The 23,880-nt window shown below is 43.6% G+C and overlaps 1 protein-coding gene across 3 annotated transcripts; it reads left to right on the top strand.

The window, feature by feature from the left end:
- The first annotated feature begins 60 nt into the window (after window positions 1-60).
- On the top strand, window positions 61-23,738 carry TRIM69 (tripartite motif containing 69). Of its 3 annotated transcripts, XM_073363194.1 has the most exons (7): window positions 61-4,563; window positions 6,621-7,174; window positions 11,663-11,758; window positions 13,615-13,848; window positions 14,823-14,845; window positions 18,965-19,089; window positions 20,990-23,738. In XM_073363194.1, the coding sequence occupies exons 2-7, from the start codon at window positions 6,668-6,670 to the stop codon at window positions 21,529-21,531; spliced, it is 1,527 nt and encodes a 508-aa protein (XP_073219295.1). In that variant the 5' UTR covers window positions 61-4,563; window positions 6,621-6,667; the 3' UTR covers window positions 21,532-23,738. The 3 variants fall into 3 exon arrangements, with proteins under 3 accessions (XP_073219295.1, XP_073219294.1, XP_073219296.1); XM_073363193.1 differs by having other exon boundaries at window positions 61-7,174; XM_073363195.1 differs by lacking the exons at window positions 61-4,563; window positions 6,621-7,174; window positions 11,663-11,758 and adding an exon at window positions 11,765-13,348.
- Window positions 23,739-23,880: the final 142 nt, after the last annotated feature.

Genomic DNA, 23,880 nt, shown 5'->3' with positions numbered 1-23,880 from the left:
TTGTACAGAATGACGTTTTGTCTTAAATATATCTTTTAAAAAAAAAAAAAACCCTGTGGAAGTTGTGATTTCTTAAGTTGAAGAGAGGACATTTCTTGCCTTGCATTGGGTTCATCAAGGCATGCGATATGTCTCTCAATGAATTAGTCTCCTTGCTGTAAGAGCAGCTGCTCAAATATTTTGTTTTCCACTTTCTGATAAAAGTAAAAAGAGATTTCTGATCCATATGATCTGATCCATATGATCATTGACTTCTCAGCTTTGTCTTCAAGTCCTGCACAGCTCTGCTCCCAACAATCCTTTGCTTTGTCCTGACACACTTCCCCTTCTCCCCCTCTTTTTGCCTCTACTGCCCCTTGTGACAGACATGGCCAGTTCACACCATTGAATTTAGTACATTTGGAGTCAATTGTATTCAATGCAAATGTTCTGTATTATTGTGGGCCTGGATGATTAATGAATTATATTGAAAATTGTAGTAGACAAGAATGGTCTTTTGAGGTCAATATGTGTGAAATGGAACTCCTAGGAGGTAAATGCAAATATCATCTAAAAGTTGGGCTTCAAAAAAAAATCTAACGCAAGATACACCCTGAGGAGGGGGCACCATTGTCCACTGACTATCTGATCCTGAAGGCTGGCGATCAAAGGCCCAAGTTGTGTAAAGAAACAGGGTGATCTGTGCCATCTGGGTTCTTTTTCATAGCAGCCTCAGCTCAGGAGGACTGACTCCAACCACAGCACCTGTGGGGGGTGATCTCTGGTAAGTTTTATTAGCATGCATGTAGGTTCTTTTATTGTTTTAGCATATTTTCTGTAGTGCGTTTACTTTAAGAATAAATGCTTGCTTAGAATCAGCTGTGTGGTAACTGGGCACTTTTGCTATTTTATCACCTCTGAAGAGAGAGCAAAAGCACAAATACCAATCTGTTATGCCCAACAAGCCAGACTGCTTAACTGTGTAGGCAAGGAACTGTGCAGTCTGGAAAAACCCTGGTTAAGAGGGGAAGAGGTACGGGTCTCTATCTACGAGCAGTGATGGGGTCTGGCTCCTTAGCCTAGACTGGGAGCCTGTGCTGGGCCATGGAAGGGAATACGGGTGCAGTTTCCAGTCCCTGTCCTTGCACAAACTCCTATAAGACATCCTCATGACCATGCTTCTGTTTTGAGTCAATTGAATGATGATCCTTGTTTCAGAGTAGCAGCCGTGTTGGTCTGTATCATCAAAAAGAACAGGAGTACTTGTGGCACCTTAGAGACTAACAAATTTATTTGAGCATAAGCTTTTGTGGGCTACAGCCCACTTCATCAGATGAAGTACTCCTGTTCTTTTTGATGATCCTTGTGTTTCTGGAACACCCAACTTCGCTATGGGGGGGGCGGAGCTATGGGAAGAAGACCAGCTCAGTGAAATTGAGACATTGTCAATAAGGGTGGTCTTCAGACAACTTTTCAGAAGGATTTTGAGTGAGTCCGTTCTTCAATGTCCATCAGGAAAGAGAAGACTTGTTCTTTGAAGACAAATTAAACAAATACGTGGTGAGTTACTTAAGGAGGTCTGATTGTTGAGGCTGCCCGAAATACTGCCAGAACAATACAAATGCCCCACCAATGGCTCTGAGAAGGTGTAACATTCAAACAGACTAGCAGATACCTACTTTAAATAAAGCTGTTGCCAGGTGTCAGGAGGGAAAACCACCATGTAGTTCAACTGCTTTGAATTTCTTGTAGGCTTTTCATTCCTGGCTCTTAGAGCCTTGCTGGGAGAATAATACAACTCCCTTAACATTTAACTTAAAAAAAAAAAAAAAAAAAAAAAATCTGAAAATGACCTAAAGCCTTCATGCATAAACTTATAGGTTACACTAAGGTCTGTACTGTTTTGTTCTTTCAAAACAGTAAAATAAGATTTAAGCAGGTGGGAAAGAAACAAATTGAAACTTGAGAAATTCATCAGTTTCTCTAGATTTTATTCAAGTGAACAATCCACTTTATGCAACTGTGTTTTTGCTTTAGGATAACTTAAAGAACACAGCATATATGCAAACTTACGCTTTCTCACAAGTGTAGTTGTGCTGTGTTATAGAAAGGCAGGCTGGTCGAGGCCTGGTGAGTCCATTCTACCATGGACGGAGAGCCAGGGTTCCTTTCGCCTACAAACAACTACCAACACAAAAGCCAGGCTAGTATCCAGCTTTGTGGTGGTCCTCCGTGTTCAGGTATGTCAAGAAACAAGATTCTGGAAGGAATGGCACCAAAAACAGAGTTTCTAGCCCCACCAGAAGTTGTTTGGCTTGATGGAGAAATTACTGGATGAAATCCTATACCTGTTGTGATCATAATGGCCCCTGCTGGCCTTATTTTCTTGAAAAAGCCAATATTTTCTTTGTGTAACAAAGAGCAAGTGCCCAATAAGGAACTAATATGGGGCAGGGACAGAGCCCAGGATGCAGGGTACCCTAGTGACTGCAGTGTGTTCCATGTGATCTGATGGCGTGACTCTAACAAGCTTGTTGAGGCAGAACAAGCATGCATGAAAGACATTACGGAATTCCATCCCTCTGCTTTGAAAGGATGTGACCGCTTTTTCCCATTTAATCATGAAATTATTTTTAACAGGCAAGGAAGACAGACATTGTGCAAAGTAATCTCCTCCCATTTAAGGTTTTGTACTTGAAGACAGCATTTGCTCAAAGAGGCTCTCTAATTATGGAAATTTTAACCTCAGGCTGGGTAAGAGAACTTTTTCTGAAAACACAGGAATAAAGAAAAGTCTGGTATATTCCAGTTGAGCTGATGCTCTGTAAGAGACAGGAATTATCTGTATTTTAAAACCAAGAAAAGTGTATCAAATTAAACTCCATTCTATTTTTCCAATCCCCTAAATTAGCAAGTGAGTATAAATGTATTAGGTTTCCAATCACTTTCCTGCATTCTTGCACATTAGCAGAGGGTGGCAATGTTTGGGAAGCAAACATGGGAGGGAAATGTTAGGTCTTTAACAATAAATTGTATGCTTTGAAAGTTCTAAGCAAAAAATCCACTGGAGTGTTTCTATTGATGTGTGAGGCTTTGCAAAAGTTTGTTTTCACAGCAGCTACATTTGGGTCTAAATTGATCTGAAAGTTCACCTTTAATTACTGAATGGGCGAGTAACACTTCTATTATTATTTATTTATTTATTATGTAAGCATGAATATGTTAAAAGAAAAGGAGTACTTGTGGCACCTTAGAGCCTAACAAATTTATTTGAGCATAAGCTTTTGTGAGCTACAGCTCGCTTCATTGGATGCATGTGGTAGAAAATACCATGGGGAGATTTTATATACACAGAGAACATGAAACAATGGGTGTTGCCATATATACTGTAACACAGCTGCTACTCTGAAATATGAATGTTATTACTACTGCCCATCTCTCTAGCTATAACCTTCCTCCCCAGGTTTCTGTGACCTCATAGACTCACCAAACAGCTAATGTTCGCACAGTACTTTTAGATATTTAAGATTGTAGAAATACTGAGCATTATATTAATTCCTGTCATTAGGAAAACACTATCTACTCATATGCTTCCCACTGACTAGCAGACTTTCCAATAGTTGTCCCAGGTTTAGCAGAACTGTCCTGTTTTGACACCCCCCCAACCCTTTGTCCTGGTTAAAGTGGCTCCTGCCCTACAGGCCTTGGCTCTCTGCTCCAGGTATTGCACAGTGACCCTTGTCACACAGGCTCACAGTGATGGTCAGGTTTAGCCTGGCCTGCTGACTGTGTGTGTGCGTGCCCAAGCTAAATTTGAGTGAGTAGCATTGTGACCTGGTACAGGGGGTCAGGGGTCCAGGTCAAACCTGAGCAGTGCTGTGCACTTGGGCCAGGTCATAATACCCAGGGTGAGGAGCTGAGCCCTGCCAACCCCACAGGATAGGAGCCCAGGAGTTGCTGCTGAGGGGTGAGTGGGGGGCAAGCTCACTCTGTAACTTCCCTCTACCTCCACACCCCTCCCTGGGGATAGGACCCATCCCAGAGTAACCACTTGAAATGTTGGGCAGTGTGGACTAGGGTGTAGAGTTGCCACATCTTGGCTACAAAAACCCAGGACATCCAAACCATTTCATCCAGGATAGCTACCTTGGCCAAGGGGCCATCCTAGGAAAACCTGGGTGGGTCCTGTTTTCTAGAACCTTTCCCTCCATGGGAGGGAACCGAGTAACTGCCATTCTGCCTCTCGCTAACTGCCGTCCTCTCTCAGAAACCTCCCTTGCACTCCACGCACCCCTCCGAACACCGCCAGTCTGCTTCAAAGCCATGAACTCCTCAGCTCTCCCAGTGCCTGCCTGCTGCGGCCACCCTTTCCCAGCATCTGTCCCCAGGTCCCTGGGGAACTACCTGCCCCTCACCGCACGCCCACCCTCTTCCAGAACCTTGCCTGTGCCATTTTCCTGTGGTATTGCTTGCTAAGGGCCCTGCTCGGCCAGACCCCATGACTTAACAGCTGCTTCATTTGCAGGTCTGCCAAGTCCTCCACGTGGGCCTAGTCCAGAGCTCACCGAGTGCCATCTTCTGAGGGTAAAACTCTTCCCTAGATTTGCTGGGCATGGTCCCTAGGATTTGTTGAGGCCAATCACCTTGGGGTAAATCTCCCACACAGACATAGAGGCCTAGACTCTGGGGCTCATGGAGATCCATCACCTTGCTGAGGGGTGTGTGGGGGAGCCTGTGTGCACTATATCTGGGTGGGGAGGGGGCGTCTCCTGTGGAATAGCTGGATGTGGGGGGTAGGCTGAGTACCCTGAGGTGTCTCTGGATAGGATGATAGGTGAACCCTAGACTGGGGAGTCTCTTCAGCAGAGCTGCTGACTTTTCAGACTGCCTGAGGCTTCCTCCAGCCTTTAGGCCCTTCACATCCCTCCCCTTCAGCTCTGCTGCTGTTCCCTGCAGCTCTGTGCCTGGCGTGCCACTGCGAGTGAGGTGTTATGCACACAGCCTGGCCTGGGAGAGAGCAGAGAGGAGCTGCCCTGAGTCTGCCTTCCCCTTCACTCTGGGACCACAGAGCCATGGTGCAGGCTGCCAGCAGACTCAGGGCTCTGCTCAAGATGGCTCCGCAGCCTGGGGCTTGCAGATGGCTGGGGGTAGGCCCTGGGGAAGAAAGGATCAGAGCAAAAGAGGAGCCCTCACACTCTCTCGCCATAGTGCTGGAGGAAGAGGAGGTTCCTCCGGAGGACTGGGGTGAGAAGAAGGAGGGGATGGCTGAGGAGCTCACTCCCTGAGCCTACCCATGGCCGGGGGGAGGAGGAGCAGTGAGGGGGATGCATCCTTAAGGGGCCATGAAGCATGGAGAAGAAGTAGCCAAGGGCGATTTCTCCTTGTGAATCTTACCAGGGCCTGGGGTAGGAGCAGCGGAAGACCCAGCACCTAGTACAGGATTCTCTCTCTATGTTGAAATTCTGCAGGGAATTTTCAGTGAGTCCTAAAGTGTTGGTACGTGTTGAAAAATCCTGAGTGGCTAATAGCAAAGTGTAACCTACTGGTTCCAGGTGTTTTTTTAGTTCTCCGTTCTGGCTGGTGCTAAGAAAGATGATAAAAGCCTACTAGTGCAAGCGACTAAAGGCAGTGCTTCCTTAGTTCGAATAGCTGTGACTCACACTTTGAGTACTGAAGATCCGGGATTCAGTCTCCATCACTGACCAGTGTGGAGTGGGAGGAGTTATTACCATATCAGAGATTATCGGTTAGGACAGTTGAGCTACAAAACCAAGGGTTGCTGATTTAAGACTGCAGAAGGATAATTTAGATTGGCTTTGCTTTTAAAATGATTACCTCACTGTGAAGAAGCAGTGAAAAATACATCTATGGACCTACATTTCCAAACGTGACTTTTGCATGCCTAGCTGGTATGTGATGGTGTCTGGGGTATATCTGGAAACTGGGGCTTCTCGGGTCTATATGTGGAAGGTAGCTGTGTAGTGGTGAGTTGGGGTGTCAAGGACATACTTAGGGATAGTTGTTTCTGTTGCATATTTCTCTGGTATATGTAGGAGATATGAGGTGTGTGTGTTTGGGGCATATTTTAGGGCTGGGGAATATCTGGAGGTTCTGGAGTGTAGCTGGGACATGCATTTTTGTGCAGTAATACATCTGGTGAGCAAGGTTTTGTCGGTGCTGGGGCTAGATCTGTGAGGTCGGGGGTTGGGGAATGGTTGTGTGTACGTGGTGATATAGGGCGGGGCTGTGTATGCTTGTATAGGTTGTGTTACTTTGTATGGGTAGTTCCTCGCAGGGTGCGCATCTCTGGGTTGAGCGTTGTCTGCAACCGACCTGCAAAGTCTCAAGTGTTTAGTGGGAGACCAGGGAGTGAGCTTGAGGGCTGGCTCTCAGGTAAATTTGATTACTCCCTAAGTAGCTGCAAGGCTGGCCCAGTGTCAGGATGTACACTATGCTGATGCACCAACGTGGGCGGTTAACACTGTGCTTGTGGGTGGGTGCAGCCTTGGTCAAAGATCTCTTCCCCAAGGCTCCTCTCAACAGGAGAGTTTTGCTGCAGATCCTCCTCATGCCTGGGTTACAGAGATCTGTGCCCTAGGCTAGGAAGGGGCATCTCATTCCAGTCATTTCCCTTCTGACAGGGTGGTCTTTGCTTGGTAGTTGATCTAAGACATTTCCCTCCAGCACGATGTCATCTTCCTCCAGCACAAACGTCTCCTCTTCCTCATGCACTTCTGTAAGTGACAATGAAAGCAAAATAAACCTCTTACTTGGCACCAGCTCCTCCGACCTGCCCTCAGGGCCACAAGCTGAAGATTTCACCAAGGAATTGACCTGCCCTCTGTGCTTGGAATGGTTTAAGGAGCCAGTGATTTTGCCTTGTGGCCACAACTTCTGCAGACCCTGTATTGAGGAAATCTGGGGCAGGGCGGAGGTCTGCCTGTGCCCAGAGTGCCAAGCACAGTCCCTGGACAGGCAGTACATAGGGAACATAGTGCTGGAAAAACTAGTGGAAAAGATCAAGGGCTTTCACGTAGGGAAATGCCAGCAGAAGTGCAGCAAACATGGCGAGCCTCTCAAGCTCTTCTGGAAGATGGATGGGAAACTGGCCTGTTTTCTCTGCAGAGATGCCCAGAAGCCTGAAGATCAAAGCTCCCAATTCCTACTCCTCCCAGACGCTGTGCAGCTCTATGTGGTAAGGCTCAGTCAAAGGAAGGTGTGAAACATTCTCTGCTACTTTAGCACATTTTACAGAGAGACCTTTCCACTGAAGAGAATGTGGAACATTCAATACGTTACAGTGTTGCCAACTCCCACAATGTTATTGAAAATCTTGCCATATTAGATATTATTCTTAAAGTCCTGGCTTCTGGAATTCTATGATCGTGTGAGACTCTCAGCTTTCATTTCAAAGTAATAACAGGATCCTAGCCTTCATGGTTGTGAAGAAACACTTGAAAACATGACCCAAGTGAACCCCAAAGGCTCCAAAAACCAGGATGTGAATAAAAAGAACCCCACACTTATTATTTTTTTAAAAAATAATTATTTTTAAGCCACTCTCTTGATTTTAGGGATCTGAGTCATGATTTTTGCTTACTAAGCACTGTCCATGCTGCAATTAAAACATGAATATTCATGCAATATGTCACTAGCCAGAGGATTTTATCTTCATCACCAGGGCTTGAAGTGCTGACAACTCTGGAGGTGGGGTGAAGGTTTAAGCCTCCTAGGTTATAGGGCAGCTAGAAATTCTGAGGGACAAAAGTGAGACCCAAGGGCTGCATTTACATTTCATAGCTGGAATTCACTGCCAGTGGTAGCAAAAGCGGAAGCCGTGGAGGATGCAGGTATTTTTACCATCATATCATCCAGCTGTACTAGGTGATAAAATTGCTTGAGCCCTGTGCATACTCTAATTTCCAGCAGTCGCACTGTCCCAGTGCTGAAGGATGACTATGAAATGTGTCAGTTATGAAGTGGAGTTAACATTCCACTGTGATGAACACTACTGCTCTTGGGGTAAATTCTGCCTCCTCTTTCCATGGCGGTGGCCCAGAACCAGCATGGTTGTCTGTGTAGGGGACAGAACAGGATTTGGAGAGCCCATGCAGGATAGGAATATCCTTGCATACTACAAGACCTAGTTTCAAGTGGGGCTGCCCCTGGACCCCACTGTAGCAAGAATTTGGGAGCAGGGTGATCTACTTATCAAAAGCTAATAACTGGGTGCTGCTCAGGCTTTTAAATTGATTAGCTGATATCCTCAAAGGTTCTGAACCCACATTGTATACTGAAGGAAATGTGACTCAGTATCAGTTTTATTAATGGGCTTCTCATGAAGTTCCTGAGAAAACATCTAAGCTACTATTGGTACTTTTAAACTAAACTAAAAATCAAAATCAAATCCACACGTTAGTCTCAATATTGGATTGGAATTAAATAGTCAAATGAATGCTAAAAATAATCAATCCTTATCAATTCTAGAGAAGATTCTAAGAAGGTGGTTCTCTGTTTTGTTTTCAATCCCAACTAAAGAATTGCACCTAAATCAATCAAATCCAGGATTTAAAGCTCATCAAGAGCTTAATATGGAAGCCAATTACAGAGCTGCCTTCTTAGAATTCCTTTTTTATGTGATGGCTAACAAGGTCCTCTTCTTTTATAATACAGACTTTAACACAATGCTTTTGTACACATCCCAATGAGTAATTTTATGATCCAATATTTAGAGCTGTTTAAACCTGGGGAACTTTTATTTCTGGTGCCTTCATTGTGTGAACTTTCTGAGGGTGCTCAGACACACATGCATGGTCATAACCACACTTTCCCACACCAAAATTAAAAAATATTAAGCAGCTGGGATGTCTTCCAGCTAATAAAAGTACAAAAAGGAAAAATAAGATAACAGGGTTTCATGAACTCTCAATTCTTGCAGTCTGGACTCTTGTAGAGTAAGAGCTGGACCTGCAGGCAAAGAGATGGTGATGTTTTGCTGATGCAACGCTACACGTTAAAGGGCCTTATTTGGGTGTTGATTAAAGGCTGTTTGTTGATGTCATGGTTTCATGTCCCCAAGATGGCCAGTCTTGCCTCAAGTGGCTTGTTGACCCAAAAGACAAAGCTTCTTGACCTTATCCTTGATCTTATAGTTTGAAAATTTTGCTTGCTCAGTCTTGCAAGGCCTCCCTCCAAGCTCTTTGGACAAATCAAGTCTGGGCCAACTTTGGAGCCATGCAACTTACTCCAACGAGCTTCTAATTGGGTAATTTCTTCGCAAGTGTCCACCTGGAAAAGTCCCACTTAGATTAGTCATTGAAAAAAAATGCAGTGTTTTGCATACCACAGAGATTGACATCTGTGACCCCTCAAAATTAGCAAAACTCTGTATGCGTGAGACCACTTTGGGGAAGCTGGCCTGGTTGTAACCAGGTGGAAAGGCCTTGAGATGACATTGTGTCACCAGTTTACAGGAAAGTTCAAAATCAAAATCATATAAAAATAACTGATTGAAAAAAGAACCCTAGCAACAACCAATCACTCAACATTCACCCAGCAGCAAAGTTAAAGATAAGTTCTCAAACCTATGTCCAGTTTCATCACCTGCAGTTCCTTTAGAACTGATGAATGTACAGTAATTTTTTCTATTTTAGCACTGGGCTATAAGGCAAGCAGCTTATCTTTTGGCATCTTCATCTTGGTAGAGGGAAGTTACTTTAAAGCCTGTCAAGACAAAAGCCATTTAAAACATATAAACTGAATTTGTATAGCGTCTGTATTCTCAAGGTATTCCTTTCACACCTTCATGTGGTGGGAGCACAGGTGCTGCTGATGCTAGTCTAGCCCTAAGGCTGGAGTGTCAAACAGTGACTGGCTCCACTGAATGACCTGGGGATTTCAGTAAGTCCCCAGCACAGAGCAGGCTGCTCAGGCTGTATACTGGTGGTAGGATTTGGGCCTTTGGCAGTTCACCGTTATCCAGTGTAACTGCAGACTCAAGAAAACAATACTGCAACTGATTACACGAGACCCATTCAAAGGGGATCTTCCCAACCATGAGGGCTAAAACCTTCATTTAAAAACTCCTAAAAACTAAGATTCTGCAGATCCTAATGGGTAAGATCTAGTCACGAGGGCAAGTTTTTTATTCACCATTCATCACACCCCGATTTAGCTTTCACTAATCTTTCTCACCACATGTTTTGATTTGTCCAGATGTTTACACTGGAAGAGATATTTGCTCCTTCTCAAATTTGTCCAGCAGGGAGGTCACGAAAGCTCAGTGTGTGATGTCATGATAATTTCCATGACAACAGACTGTGACACCACAAACCCACAGTAATGACTGTTGCAGAATTCATTGTCAGGAGGAGATAGTGCGAGAGGGATGAAAAGCTCCTCTATAGATATATTTGCATTCAAAGCAAAGGGATCTGAGACAGATATTGGCTGAGGGACTGGATTTGTGTTTAATTATTCAAGCTTGCCCAGCCAAAAGTCTCTCTTTAAATTCTGCTTAGGACTCTAGTTAACTATTGTGCAGTGATGAAGACGCTAAGGGAAGTTGCTGGTATCTCCCCAGTGTATTGAGCTCTCCTTAAAGGTGGGCTGTAGGAATCTCCTCTGCTTCCTACCTTTTGTATGGCCTCAGAAGTGGAGGGCTTGTGCTCTCTGGGATGGGGGAGAGGTGGAGCCCTAGGTGGGTCTCACTGATCTCAGGAGGCAGAGTGCCTGCTGGCCTGTTCCTGGAGCAGTTCAGGGAGACATTCACAGTGGTATGGAGTAGATAGCATGCATGATGCCCTTAAAGGGGGAAGGGGAATGCTGCACTGATCCACAAGGACAGTAACCTGGGTTTGGCGGACAGTAACCTGGGTTTGGAGGGCTGCAGCAGCCATCAAAGAAACAACGTTTTAAAAGAGAAGTACCAAATATGATCAGCAATAGGCTATATATTCATGGGCTAGTGTCTGCCATTCTCTTTTCCCCCCACAAGGGTTCCACTGCCCAGCAGCAGTCCTACCTGCAGGGAGGCTGTGGACTGAGGTCGCCTAACCCAGTGGCTCTCAACCTTTCCAGACTACTGCACCCCTTTCAGGAGTCTGATTTGTCTTGCATACCCCCAACTTACACCTGACTTAAAAATTACTTGCTTACAAAATCAGACATAAAAATACAAAAGTGTCACAGCACACTGCTACTGAAAAATGGCTTACTTTTTCATTTTTATCATATAATTACAAAATAAAACAATTGGAGTATAAATATTGTACTTACATTTCAGAGTTCAGTACATAAAGCAGTATAAACAAGTCATTGTCTGTATGAAATTTTAGTTTGTACTGACTTTGCTAGTGCTTTTTATTTAGCCTGCTTTAAAATTAGGCAAATATTTAGATGAGTTGATGTACCCCCTGGAAGACCTTTGCATACCCCCAGGGGTACATGTACCCCTGGTTGAGAACCACTGACCTATTTCCTGTTGTCTTTCCATAGATTACAGAGAATAATCTAAGTGCCTCTGGTACCCCTAATCTCAACTGATCTCCAACATAACAAGTGGAAAACTGCAAGAGAAAAATTAGGTCTCATTAGGTCCATCTCCCAGACATCCATTTAGCTTCAGCTAGTATAAATAACTACATACGTTACAACATAATGCCTGTGTTTGTCATACCAACAGGAAAAGCTGATCTCCACCAGAACTCAGTTGGAGGCCACTGTGCAGGAATTAAAGACTCTGAAGAATGCCCAGCAAGAGAAGATCTCTTGTCACAAAGTGAGTAGCATTCATTCAAAAAGACCTGATTTTAATGCACTTCAGGTGGCATTCTTGATGAGAACAGCACTTAGGGGTTTCTTATTAGAACAAAGAGTCTAGCGTGAGTAGTCCGTTTACTACTAAGAATAAAATGATGTGTGGTAAATATGCGGATGTATATATTAAGCATCTTAATGCACATTGAAATGTGCCTGCATTAAAAAAATCCTTTGCTGCATGGGCATTCAAAAAAGCACTTGGAGAGAACTTCATTGGCTTTGCCCACTAAGTCCCTCAACAGCCCATCTTCCAGAATCCAATATGCATGTTCAGCTGTTTTGGGCATCATAGAAATGTAAGGCTGGAAGGGACCTCAAGAGGTCATTTCATCCATCCATTGCACAGAAATCCCAAAGGTCTGGATAAGTCTGATTAACATCTGAATGTTGGGGCCTTACTTGAACCAAACCTCTGCATGTTTGAGGTTTCCCCATCACTGCTGAAGGCCTCACACCTGACAATGCACCCAAGACATCTTCTATTACCTACAAAAACTGCACACTGTCTTAATTTCTTAGCAATGGAGCTAAATGGGAGTAGAGTTTGGATCATTAGCTTCCTGAATGTGCGGAGTAAAGAAACTGCTCCATCAGATGTAACCAGGAGACAGTTATAAATATCTACCATTCTTCCCAGATCTGCTTATTTCTAGAGCTCTGCAAAGTGTACGCTATCGGTTCTAGAGCTGGGTGGGAAATGTTTTTCCTGTCCCACAAATATTTTCAAGACTTCAGAAATTGTTCCCATTCCAGAGCAGGATGAAACCAAGACTTCTCACAGTGTAATATTGGGGGTCAGGGCATTGCCTAAGATGTGGGAGACCTAGCTTCTTGTCCCTGCTGTAAATCAGGCAGAGCAGGGGATTGAACCCAAATCTTTCATATCCTAGCAAGTGTCCTAATCACCAGGCTGTTGGCTAGCCTGCAGTACAGATTCTCTATCTCTCTCGCTTTGCCCAGAAATTCCCTCCTGGGCCTCAGAAACCTTCCCAACAAAATTTTCACCAAAACTGGCCCTTTTCCATGGAAAGTTTCAGTTTTGATGAACATGCATTTTCTGGCAAAAAATCATTTCATCAAAAAATTCCTGACCAGCTCTAATGGGTTCAAAAAGGTTTGTGGAATATTTCTTTGGTTATGATTCGCAGTTCAAACTAACTCAAAGTGAACTCAGTCAGATTCACTGCGTTTCACCAGGTCTCACTGGAAAAACACAGTTGCTCCTGAAACAACCTTACATTTATTGCAATATTAATGAGTTTCAAGGCAGCAGCACAATCAGGAAGCACCTGTTGAAGATGGGCCAGACTTTCATAACATGAGGTTTGCTCAGCACTGCCTGTTTTGCATCCTCTTTTGCTTCTTGAGGATAATGCTTTGACCACTAGTAACATTTGTGTTTTGCATTAACAGGGTAAATAATGTATGCGCTGTCCCAACGGGGTATCTCTAGGGGAAAAATCTTTGACAATAGTGCACTGGGCGTGCATACACTTAAAGTGGAATGGACATGTGCAACACATCTCGAAGAACAAAAGTTATAGAACATGTTAGTAACTGTTTTGTATTTGTCCTGGCAGGAGTTCAATAGCAGACTTGACAGACCAAGGGTCTGTCCTTGTAAAGCAGATTCTACAATCCTCTAAGAAGGTATAAATGGTTCACAGGATACACTGGCAATTATAAAATATGAAACAAGTGATTTGTCACTTGTGCTTTACGAGCTGGCAGCAATTAGTTATCTGAGTAAATGTTTTTATCTGAAGCTGCTGAGTACAAGATATTTCCCAATAACAAACTGTGTGTGTTTTCCAGGAGAACAAATTTCATCTTCAGCACCACATCTCCTTAGAGTTTCTGAAGCTCCACCAGTTCCTGCATGGAAGGGAGAAAAGATTAATGAATGAGCTGCAAGAGGAGGGGAAAATCTTCCTCCAAGAAATGGAGGCGAATCTAAACAAGCTCCAGGAAAAGTGGCAGCGAGCCAAGGAGACAGTGTTACGCATTCAGTCCCGGCTCTACCAGCACAGTTCTATCGACTTCCTTACAGTGAGAAATCTGGACTTAAACACTAACACAGAGTGAAGTGTAGACTGACAGAGTAATAATTTGGGGACCATGAAGTTCCTTCTGCAGAGCACATGGGAGGGAGAACTGGAGAAGGGTGATCCAAGTCACCATCATTGGTTTTTAACTCTTGATAGTTCTTATCCCAGCTGATTCCTAATGAGATGCTTTAAAATATTTATTTAGAAACATTTGTCAAAGCTAATGCCTGGATTTTATTATGGAGGGAATGTGCATGAAAATAGGCTAATTGTTTTTGTTAAGAGTTCTGCTCTCCTGCTTACTCCTCACCTGAAAGCCTGATCCTCTGAGATAATCCTGATACCAAGACCTGCACTGGGACAGCCAATGGATTGTGATTTTGGCTGGGGAATAAGTAATAGGAGCAGATGAAACCTCAGGAAGGAAGGATTCTGATTGACTTGTCCTGTGTAATAAAAGCTGAGAAATTCAAAGGAGCTAAAGTGTGCCCAACTCCTATGGACTTTCCTTGGGATTTGGGTGCCAAACTCCCTTCGGCCCCTTTGACAATCCCAGCCAAAGAGCACAAGAAAGGAAATAGAAAAAGTAGAATATATTCATGGAACTGTTTCTAAGCAGGACATTTCCCATAATTCCCTCTAAGGGATTGGTTGCATCTCCAATATCAAAACCAGAACAAGCTGTGAAATACCAAATATCCTGAGAAGCATGTTTGCTGAAATCACCCCTCAGACCCTGGCCAGGAGGGAGAAATGGAACATGCTCTGGAGGAAGGATAGAGACAGTTTCAGAGGAAGAGGCTGTGGCAGGTCAGGGTCATCTTCTCCTTTGAGAGTTCAAAAAAACTGTCAATTTCCTTTCCACCACAACATATAGCTGGCTGCTGGGGTTCTAAATACTATTAACATGTGCCATACAGAATGACACAGTTAATAAATAGCTCTTCTTACCTTTCTTTTTTTTTCCTTTGACAGGGCATAAAAACCTTCATGGAACAGTAAGTACATGTTTATAGGATTCTTCAGTCTCTGTTAGAGCTGGGCAAATAGTTCATAACAAATCATTTAGTTGACAAATTTTGCTTCTTTCTGTTTGCAAAACCATTTATGAACAAATTGTGAAATTCTCAAATTTAGCTGTTCATAATTATTCACAAATTTCTTCAGCAAATGATTGCTGGTCTGCAGATTGTTTGCAAACAGCACGATGTGAATAGTCAGAACATGGAATTTGTGTGGGGTTGGTGCCATACATAAGTCACGTGGTATTATTCTCATTCCCAGATTGGATGATTTATGCTATTGATCAACAATCCAGGAAGTTTTTGGAAAGCGTAGGGGACAATTTCCTGGTGCAAGTGCTAGAGGAGCCAACTAGGCGGGGAGCTTTTCTTGACCTGCTGCTCACAAACCAGGAAGAATTAGTAGGGGAAGCAAAAGTGGATGGGAATCTGGGAGGCAGTGACCATGAGTTGGTTGAGTTCAGGATCCTGACGCAGGGAAGAAAGGTAAGCAGCAGGATACGGACCCTGGACTTCAGGAAAGCAGACTTCAACTCCCTCAGGGAACGGATGGGTAGGATCCCCTGGGGGACTAACATGAAGGGGAAAGGAGTCCAGGAGAGCTGGCTGTATTTCAAGGAATCCCTGTTGAGGTTACAGGGACAAACCATCCCGATGTGTCGAAAAAATAGTAAATATGGCAGGCAACCAGCTGGGCTTAACCGTGAAATCTTAGCGGATCTTAAACATAAAAAAGAAGCTTACAAGAAGTGGAAGGTTGGACATATGACCAGGGAAGAGTATAAAAATATTGCTCGGGCATGTAGGAATGAAATCAGGAGGGCCAAATCGCACCTGGAGTTGCAGCTAGCGAGAGATGTTAAGAGTAACAAGAAGTGTTTCTTCAGGTATGTTGGCAACAAGAAGAAAGCCAAGGAAAGTGTGGGCCCCTTAATGAATGAGGGAGGCAACCTAGTGACAGAGGATGTGGAAAAAGCTAATGTACTCAATGCTTTTTTTGCCTCTGTCTTCACTAACAAGGTCAGCTCCCAGACTGCTGCGCTGGGCATCACAACATGGGGAATAGATGGCTAGCCCTCTGTGGAGAAAGAGGTGGTTAGGGACTATTTAGAAAAGCTGGACGTGCACAAGTCCATGGGGCTGGACGAGTTGCATCCGAGAGTGCTAAAGGAATTGGTGGCTGTGATTGCAGAGCCATTGGCCATTATCTTTGAAAACTCATGGCGAACGGGGGAAGTCCCGGATGACTGGAAAAAGGCTAATGTAGTGCCAATCTTTAAAAAAAGGAAAGAAGGAGGATCCTGGGAACTACAGGCCAGTCAGCCTCACCTCAGTCCCTGGAAAAATCATGGAGCAAGTCCTCAAAGAATCAATCTTGAAGCACTTACATGAGAGGAAAGTGATCAGGAACAGTCAGCATGGATTCACCAAGGGAAGGTCATGCCTGACTAATCTAATCGCCTTCTATGATGAGATTACTGGTTCTGTGAATGAAGGGAAAGCAGTAGATGTATTGTTTCTTGACTTTAGCAAAGCTTTTGACACGGTCTCCCGCAATATTCTTGTCAGCAAGTTAAAGAAGTATGGGCTGGATGAATGCACTATAAGGTGGGTAGAAAGTTGGCTAGATTGTCAGGCTCAACGGGTAGTGATCAATGGCTGCATGTCTAGTTGGCAGCCGGTGTCAAGTGGAGTGCCCCAGGGGTCGGTCCTGGGGCCGGTTTTGTTCAATATCTTCATAAATGATCTGGAGGATGGTGTGGATTGCACTCTCAGCAAATTTGCAGATGATACTAAACTGGGAGGAGTGGTAGATATGCTGGAGGGCAGGGATAGGATACAGAGGGACCTAGACAAATTGGAGGATTGGGCCAAAAGAAATCTGATGAGGTTCAATAAGGATAAGTGCAGGGTCCTGCACTTAGGATGGAAGAACCCAATGCACAGCTACAGACTAGGGACCGAATGGCTAGGCAGCAGTTCTGCGGAAAAGAACCGAGGGGTGACAGTGGACGAGAAGCTGGATATGAGTCAGCAGTGTGCCCTTGTTGCCAAGAAGGCCAATGGCATTTTGGGATGTATAAGTAGGGGCATAGTGAGCAGATCGAGGGACGTGATCGTCCCCCTCTATTCGACATTGGTGAGGCCTCATCTGGAGTACTGTGTCCAGTTTTGGGCCCCACACTACAAGAAGGATGTGGATAAATTGGAAAGAGTCCAGCGAAGGGCAACAAAAATGATTAGGGGTCTGGAACACATGACTTATGAGGAGAGGCTGAGGGAACTGGGATTGTTTAGTCTGCAGAAGAGAAGAATGAGGGGGGATTTGATAGCTGCTTTCAACTACCTGAGAGGTGGTTCCAGAGAGGATGGTTCTAGACTATTCTCATTGGTAGAAGAGGACAGGACAAGGAGTAATGGTCTCAAGTTGCAGTGGGGGAGGTTTAGGTTGGATATTAGGAAAAACTTTTTTTCTTGGTGAAACACTGGAATGCGTTACCTAGGGAGGTGATAGAATCTCCTTCCTTAGAAGTTTTTAAGGTCAGGCTTGACAAAGCCCTGGCTGGGATGATTTAATTGGGGATTGGTCCTGCTTTTGAGCAGGGGGTTGGACTAGATGACCTCCTGAGGTCCCTTCCAACCCTGATATTCTATGATTCTGTGATTCTATGAAAAGAGTGTAAATTCTGAATTACACGATTGGGTGTGAAATTCCACTTTCTATTGCTATTGATTAGTTTCACCACCTGAAATTCAGTTTTGGTGAATATTCAGGTTTCAGATTTGCTTATCCTAAGTATTTGTGCCTGTCACGATATCTGATATGGGTCACAGCTGAGAGAGTCAGTCTCAGGTTAGACTGTCAAAGAACGGGGTAGACACTCCCTCACTGGCAGTATATAATTAGATTTAACCAAATCAGCAACAAGTGTGTGTTTCTGGATCTATACTGGATCTATATTAGCTGGATCTACTGGATCTATACTGGATCTATACTAGCTTACTATGGAGCCACAGACAGTCCCCTTAGACACTCCAACCTATACCACCACCCAGATGAACTGGATGTCTGTGATTAAAGGTTATTAAAACCCAAAATCACCATCTTTAGGTTCTTACAGCCACCTTAAAGAGACTGTCACTTACCCCCAGGTCAATGGATGCTCAAGAGCTCACTGCAAAGACAATGTTGTCAGTCAATTTCTTGGTAAACTAACTAAAGTTTTATTAGCTAAGAAAAAGAAATGAGTTATTTAGAAGCTAAAGCAGGTAAAATGTGTTACAGGTGAATTAGAGTTTGTGAGTCCAAAATGATAACAGGGATGTTCAATCTGCTAGTTTTCTATACGTCTCTCTGGGTGCCCAAATAGTTTTTGGGGATCTCCATCCTTTTGTTCAAAATTTCCTCTGTTAGAATTCACCAGTCCAGAGATAGGACCCTGGCCACCTCTTTCCTACCCTTTCTTCTCCCTTTTTATATCTTGACCCTTTTTGCTGGAAAAATCTTTGCTGTGTCAAGGGATCAGGCAGTTCAATTGTGTCTGTGCTTTGCCATCAGTCCTTCATATGAATTGCAAATTTTTGCTTGCACCTTCTGTGCAGGTGCCCATTTGAGGTGTCTTCAGGAATGACATGCAGAGGCTTTTGTTTACAGTTGCTGAAGAGCTAACCTGTGGGCATTTCTCAGACTCACAATATGTTTGAGTTGCAAACATACAGCAAAATTTCATAACTCCACACACAATGTCGATACACAGAGTACAACAAGATAATAATACTCAGCAGATTATAACTTTTTCCAATGATACCTCACAAGGCATACTTTGTACAAGATTTATCACAATTTTGTAATCATATGATCATATTAGATTGGACACAGTGGTTTAATTAGTCCCAGTGCCAGTACAGCTTGTTTGCTAGAATGTTCACAGAAAGGGGAATCAAAAGGACTTGAATCCAGTCCAAGAAACTTTCTTTAACATTTTACCAAAGATGCTGCATTGTTTTTTGCAGCATTACTGCATCTGTAGCATCTGTATTTACCAGACACTGTAAACACAATCTAACAGGCAGCGTGCTTTGTGTCCTACACAGCTTGGAGCAAAAAGCAAGCACCTTATCTCTGGGTGCACTTGTCTGTCGTGAACTAAGCCTGGGACAGTTCAAGGGTCCAATTCAGTACACTGCATGGAAGGAAATGAAATCCATCCTCAGACCAGGTAATGAGCTATTGCTTCATTATTCGCTACAGCCATTTGACCCATTCCTGCTTTTTTTCAGTCCGGCTTTTATTTTTCCTTTTGTGTTGCTGTTCCATCCTGATTTTCAAAATGATAAATGAGCTATTACATGCAGTTTCCCCCATAGTTTCTAGTCTGTTTCAATCTGTAGTTCACATGCAATAACAACATGCTGATATGCCTGGAGTCCCAGCACTAGAGGGAAAGATTTACATCTAAACAAAAAAATCATTTAAATTTAATTTTTGAAAATTATTAAAATATTTCTAGTACTGTTAGATTTTGTAAAACTCAGAGGCATGCTGGGAAGATAAATTCATTCACGTATGTGATCAAATACTATGATGAGAGCACCACAGAAATGCCCAGGAGAGAATTAATAGTTTTGGGATTTGGATGGTGTGCAATAAATAAGGCTTGGGGCCACACCCTGAATGAGGAGAATGAAAAACAAAAATGAAATAATTGTTCATTCACTCTGAAGTCCTGTGGAAGAAATAGCACATGATCATGTAATTAAAGACAGTATCATGATGCATACGCACAAGGGAGCCAATTAAGGTTGAACAGAAACCTTAATTCTGATATTTCCTAACATTTGAGTGGTTGGTTTTACAACCTTAATATTTTTTTAACATTTTTTGAAGGGCGGGGGGATATGTAATATCTTCTGTACAAAAAAAGCACCATGAAGCAATGTTAAGGTTGCAAAGTCATAGTAAATTCAGGAAATTGCAAAACTTAACTCCACCCTCCTTTGTCTATGCTTTATGATTTTATTACAAGGCTGTATCCTGTGTTTCAAGTAATGCAATATAATATCATGCAAGTTTGTTATGAAATTATAATTGTACATTTCTGACATCCTGTTGTCAGCACATGCAAGACACAATCACGCTATTTCTCAGATGATACAATATACCCACACACACTTTTCTACACTTTAGTTACATATGTGTAGCATATTGTAATATTTGTTAATGTATCTATGCTACTAGAAGTAACTCTATTTTAGAGCTTTAACAGATGATCTGGCATATGTTTTCTGAGAGGCTCTGTAGATGGGACATGGCTCTTCCTGGATTCTAGTCCCAGCTGTGCTATAAATTTCTTTTATAACCTTGGGCCACCTCCCAGGTACTCACTTAACCCATTTGTAAAATAGGAGAGGTGGAGGAATGTGGTGATGGATGTTTGGGAACCCTTGTTAGATATGGCTTGAGAAATGTAGTGCTAATCAGTGGAAGGTGTAGGATTAAAATGGCTGGCTTCCTTTCTCTCTAGGCTAAGAGGTATTTTGTGGGAGAGCAACGTTGTAATCTGATTAAAGAGTGAAAGCACTTAAAAGGACTATCTGATGAGTTTCAGAGTAGCAGCCGTGTTAGTCTGTATCCGCAAAAAGAACAGGAGGACTTGTGGCACCTTAGCGACTAACCAATTTATTTGAGCATAAGCTTCCGTGAGCTACAGCTCACTTCATCGGATGCATCCAAAGCTCACGAAAGCTCATGCTCAAATAAATTGGTTAGTCTCTAAGGTGCCACAAGTACTCCTTTTCCTTTTGCGGATACAGACTAACACGGCTGCTACTCTGAAATCTCCCCCAAATAGATTTTCCCCATAGTTTTTCCTTTGGTTTGGCTGCACCTACCTTGCTGGGTCGTTTTGGAACGATTTGGTGACGAACCCAGCTATGTGTAAAGCTCTTCTTCCTCCGTCTGCTCTGATTCTCTGGCTTGCTGATGAGAGGCCCCCAGGAAAGAGGAGAATTTCTCAGTTCTGGGACATTTTGGCAGCATTCCCAGGGCCCTGGTTACTCTGTAGAAAGTACCATGTTAAAATGCTTTCTCTGCTAACCATGTTTTCTTTTTCTACCAAGGTCTTTCCTTGGTGATTCTGGACCCGAAGACAGCGCATCCAAACCTCATTCTCTCTGAAGATCTGCGCTGCGTGAGACATGATGACACAAAGCAGATGCTCCCAGATACCCCAGAGAGGTTTGATTCCAGTGTAGCTGTCCTGGGGTCTGAAGGATTCACTTCAGGAAAACATTATTGGGAAGTGGAGGTGGAGAACAAGACCAAATGGACTTTGGGGGTGGTCAAAGAGTCCATCAACCGGAAAGGGAACAACACATTATCACCCAGGGATGGATACTGGCTTATAAGGCTCAGGAACAGGAATAAGTTTAAAGCTTTGGATATACCTGCGAGAGGTCTGACCCTGAGCACTAGCCTGTCTAGGATTGGGGTGTATCTGGACTATGAGGGAGGACAGGTGTCCTTTTATGATGCTAATAAGATGTCCCATATCTACACTTTCATGGACACTTTCACAGAAAAGCTTTACCCATACTTCTGTCCCTGCTTGAATGACTCCAGTGAGAACAGTGAACCCCTGAAAATCTTCTTCAACATGTAGGAGCAGATTTGTTGACGCCTCCCCCTGTGAATCAGGTTTCTCTAGATCTGAAACAAGGCTCATAGATTTAGTAACCTATGTTACTAAAAATGTGTTGAATATAGCAGGGTGTGTCCCTTTCAACACACCCAGTATCACAAATGCTGTTTGTAGCACTTGCCTCTGATGGTTTCTTAGGGTTTTCCAGGTTTAGGGGCAGTAATCTGGCGAGTGGGGAGGGTTTCTGGTAGTGGCTTGGTGGGAGGTTGGGACTTCTGCCATGAGTGAGTCCTGATTCAGTCTCACTATATTTTGTTGATGGAAAACGTTCCTGAGGCCTGGCAAATACTCCCCACTTGACCAGTTTCACTGGCTGGGACAGGATCCATTGGGCTGGGATCCTGAAAGTGTGGAAGGTGAGTTGATCTAGTCTAGGCAGGACTGGGTAGGAAACCAGAAGGGAGCCAGATCCAAGAGAGCAATACAGCCAGCTGCAGGGAAGGGTGGTATTTGGGCTGGGCTGTCTCCAGGGGGTTGCCTGAGTGCAATGGAGTTGGAGTATTGGGGGGAAGGAGCTGAGGATGAGTATACCTTTCTTCACTTGTTCTAAGGGTTAAGGAGATCCTCTTAGGCAAGGAAAGCGTCAACATTTCCCCTCTAAATAAAACAAGCTGAAATGGCCAAGGCTGGGAGAGAATGTGCATTGGGACTCCTTGAGTGTAAAAGTTGCTCTTTTAAACCAAATTTTATTCCATTCAGTCTCCTCTTGTCCACTACAAACCAGTATAGAACTCTGCATAGCAACCTATACAGATAGATTTGTTTTAAAATAATACAATTAGAAGGCGGCAGGAGCAGAACCTAATGCAAAGACCAGCAGTGAATTTCTGACAGCTGCACAGGCTATTGCTAAACACAAAAAGTAGCAAATGGAGACCAAGAACCGTACTGAAGTTTGAACAGCTAAGAGGTCACCGAAGTCCACTGGCATGAGCCAGTTTTTTAAAGGAATTTAAAAGGACATCTTTTTTCCAACGGAAACAATCTTAAGGGACAAGTGAGGAGCACAGAGGAAGTCAAACCATGGCATGATTAAAATACAGAGCAATGAGAAGTGGTTTGAGCATTGGCCTGCTAAACCCAGGGTTGTGAGTTCAATCCTTGAGGGAGCCATTTAGGGATCTGGGGCAAAAATTGGGGATTGGTCCTGCTTTGAGCAGGGGGTTGGACTGGATGATCTCCTGAGGTCCCTTCCAACCCTGATATTCTATGATTCTATGTTATAGAAAAAAAAACAAGTTCACTTGAGGCCTGATCCTGTTCTCATTAAAGTCCATATCAAAACTCCCATAGAGCTCAGAGGGTGCAGATCATGGCCTAGGCAACTCAGAATTGTAGAGCCCTCTAAAGAAGTGTGGAAATATTGGAGAATATGTGAAAAGTGAAAATGTCCAGATTCCAGAGATCTATGAAGGAGCAGAAGTCCTTGATCTAACTAGAGCCACCTGTCAACACATTACAATCTTGTAGTCATTAACATTCAAGAAGCCCCTACATATAGAGCAGTGCTTTAGGGTAGCAGTTTTATTAAATCTTAAGGACAAAGAAATAATCCTCACCCCTAAAATTGCAAGAGGAAGTTAAAGTGGACCCCTAAATTTCTGCCATGAATACTTGGTTTGATACAAGGACACACCTTTAGGAATGGAAAATACTCAGGGCCTGATTGTTCTCTGATTTACACCAGTGTGAGAGAAGAATCCAGCCCTTAGTATTAGAGCTGGACACTACTTGTATTATATTGTTTTTCAGATTTAAAGTTGAAAACTACTGACAGGTTTTTTTTCCTGGTTAATTGTTGTTGCTCATTGAAGTCATAACATCGATGGGGATGCTGGTTTCACAGACACATTCTTACACACTACATCCTAATAGACTCTAGAATTTATATTCATTTTTCTGTTAATGTTAAAAACATTTAGCACTTATTGCAATCATCTGAAAGCTGTGCACTAGTATTCTGAACTGAGTCTGGCCTGGCTGGACTTGTGAGTTTCCGCTAGGGGGGCATTCCTAAATAAACTTATAATTTATATTTTTCCGGTTGAGTTTGTACCTACAGGATCTTGCTGAATAACTTTGCCTGAAAACCAAGTCGTCTGTTGTCTTTGTTTGACTGATCTCTTGACTACACTGTGTTGCAGTTAATAAACAGAAAAGTTTCCGAAAGAGAAATACAGGGACTGTGACGTGCGGGGTGAGCGTGTCTGTGGTCAAGGCGCGTTACGGACTCTTCGCAGCCCCAGGCGGGGCGATGGGCGGGGCAATTGTTCAGGCCCCTCCCCCTACAGCCCGGAGACAGCGGTGGGC

This window comes from Lepidochelys kempii, chromosome 10 (genome assembly GCF_965140265.1).
Source record: "Lepidochelys kempii isolate rLepKem1 chromosome 10, rLepKem1.hap2, whole genome shotgun sequence".
Taxonomy (NCBI): domain Eukaryota; kingdom Metazoa; phylum Chordata; order Testudines; family Cheloniidae; genus Lepidochelys; species Lepidochelys kempii.
Note: the sequence above shows the minus strand (reverse complement) of the source record. Positions and strands in the feature narration are given on the sequence as shown.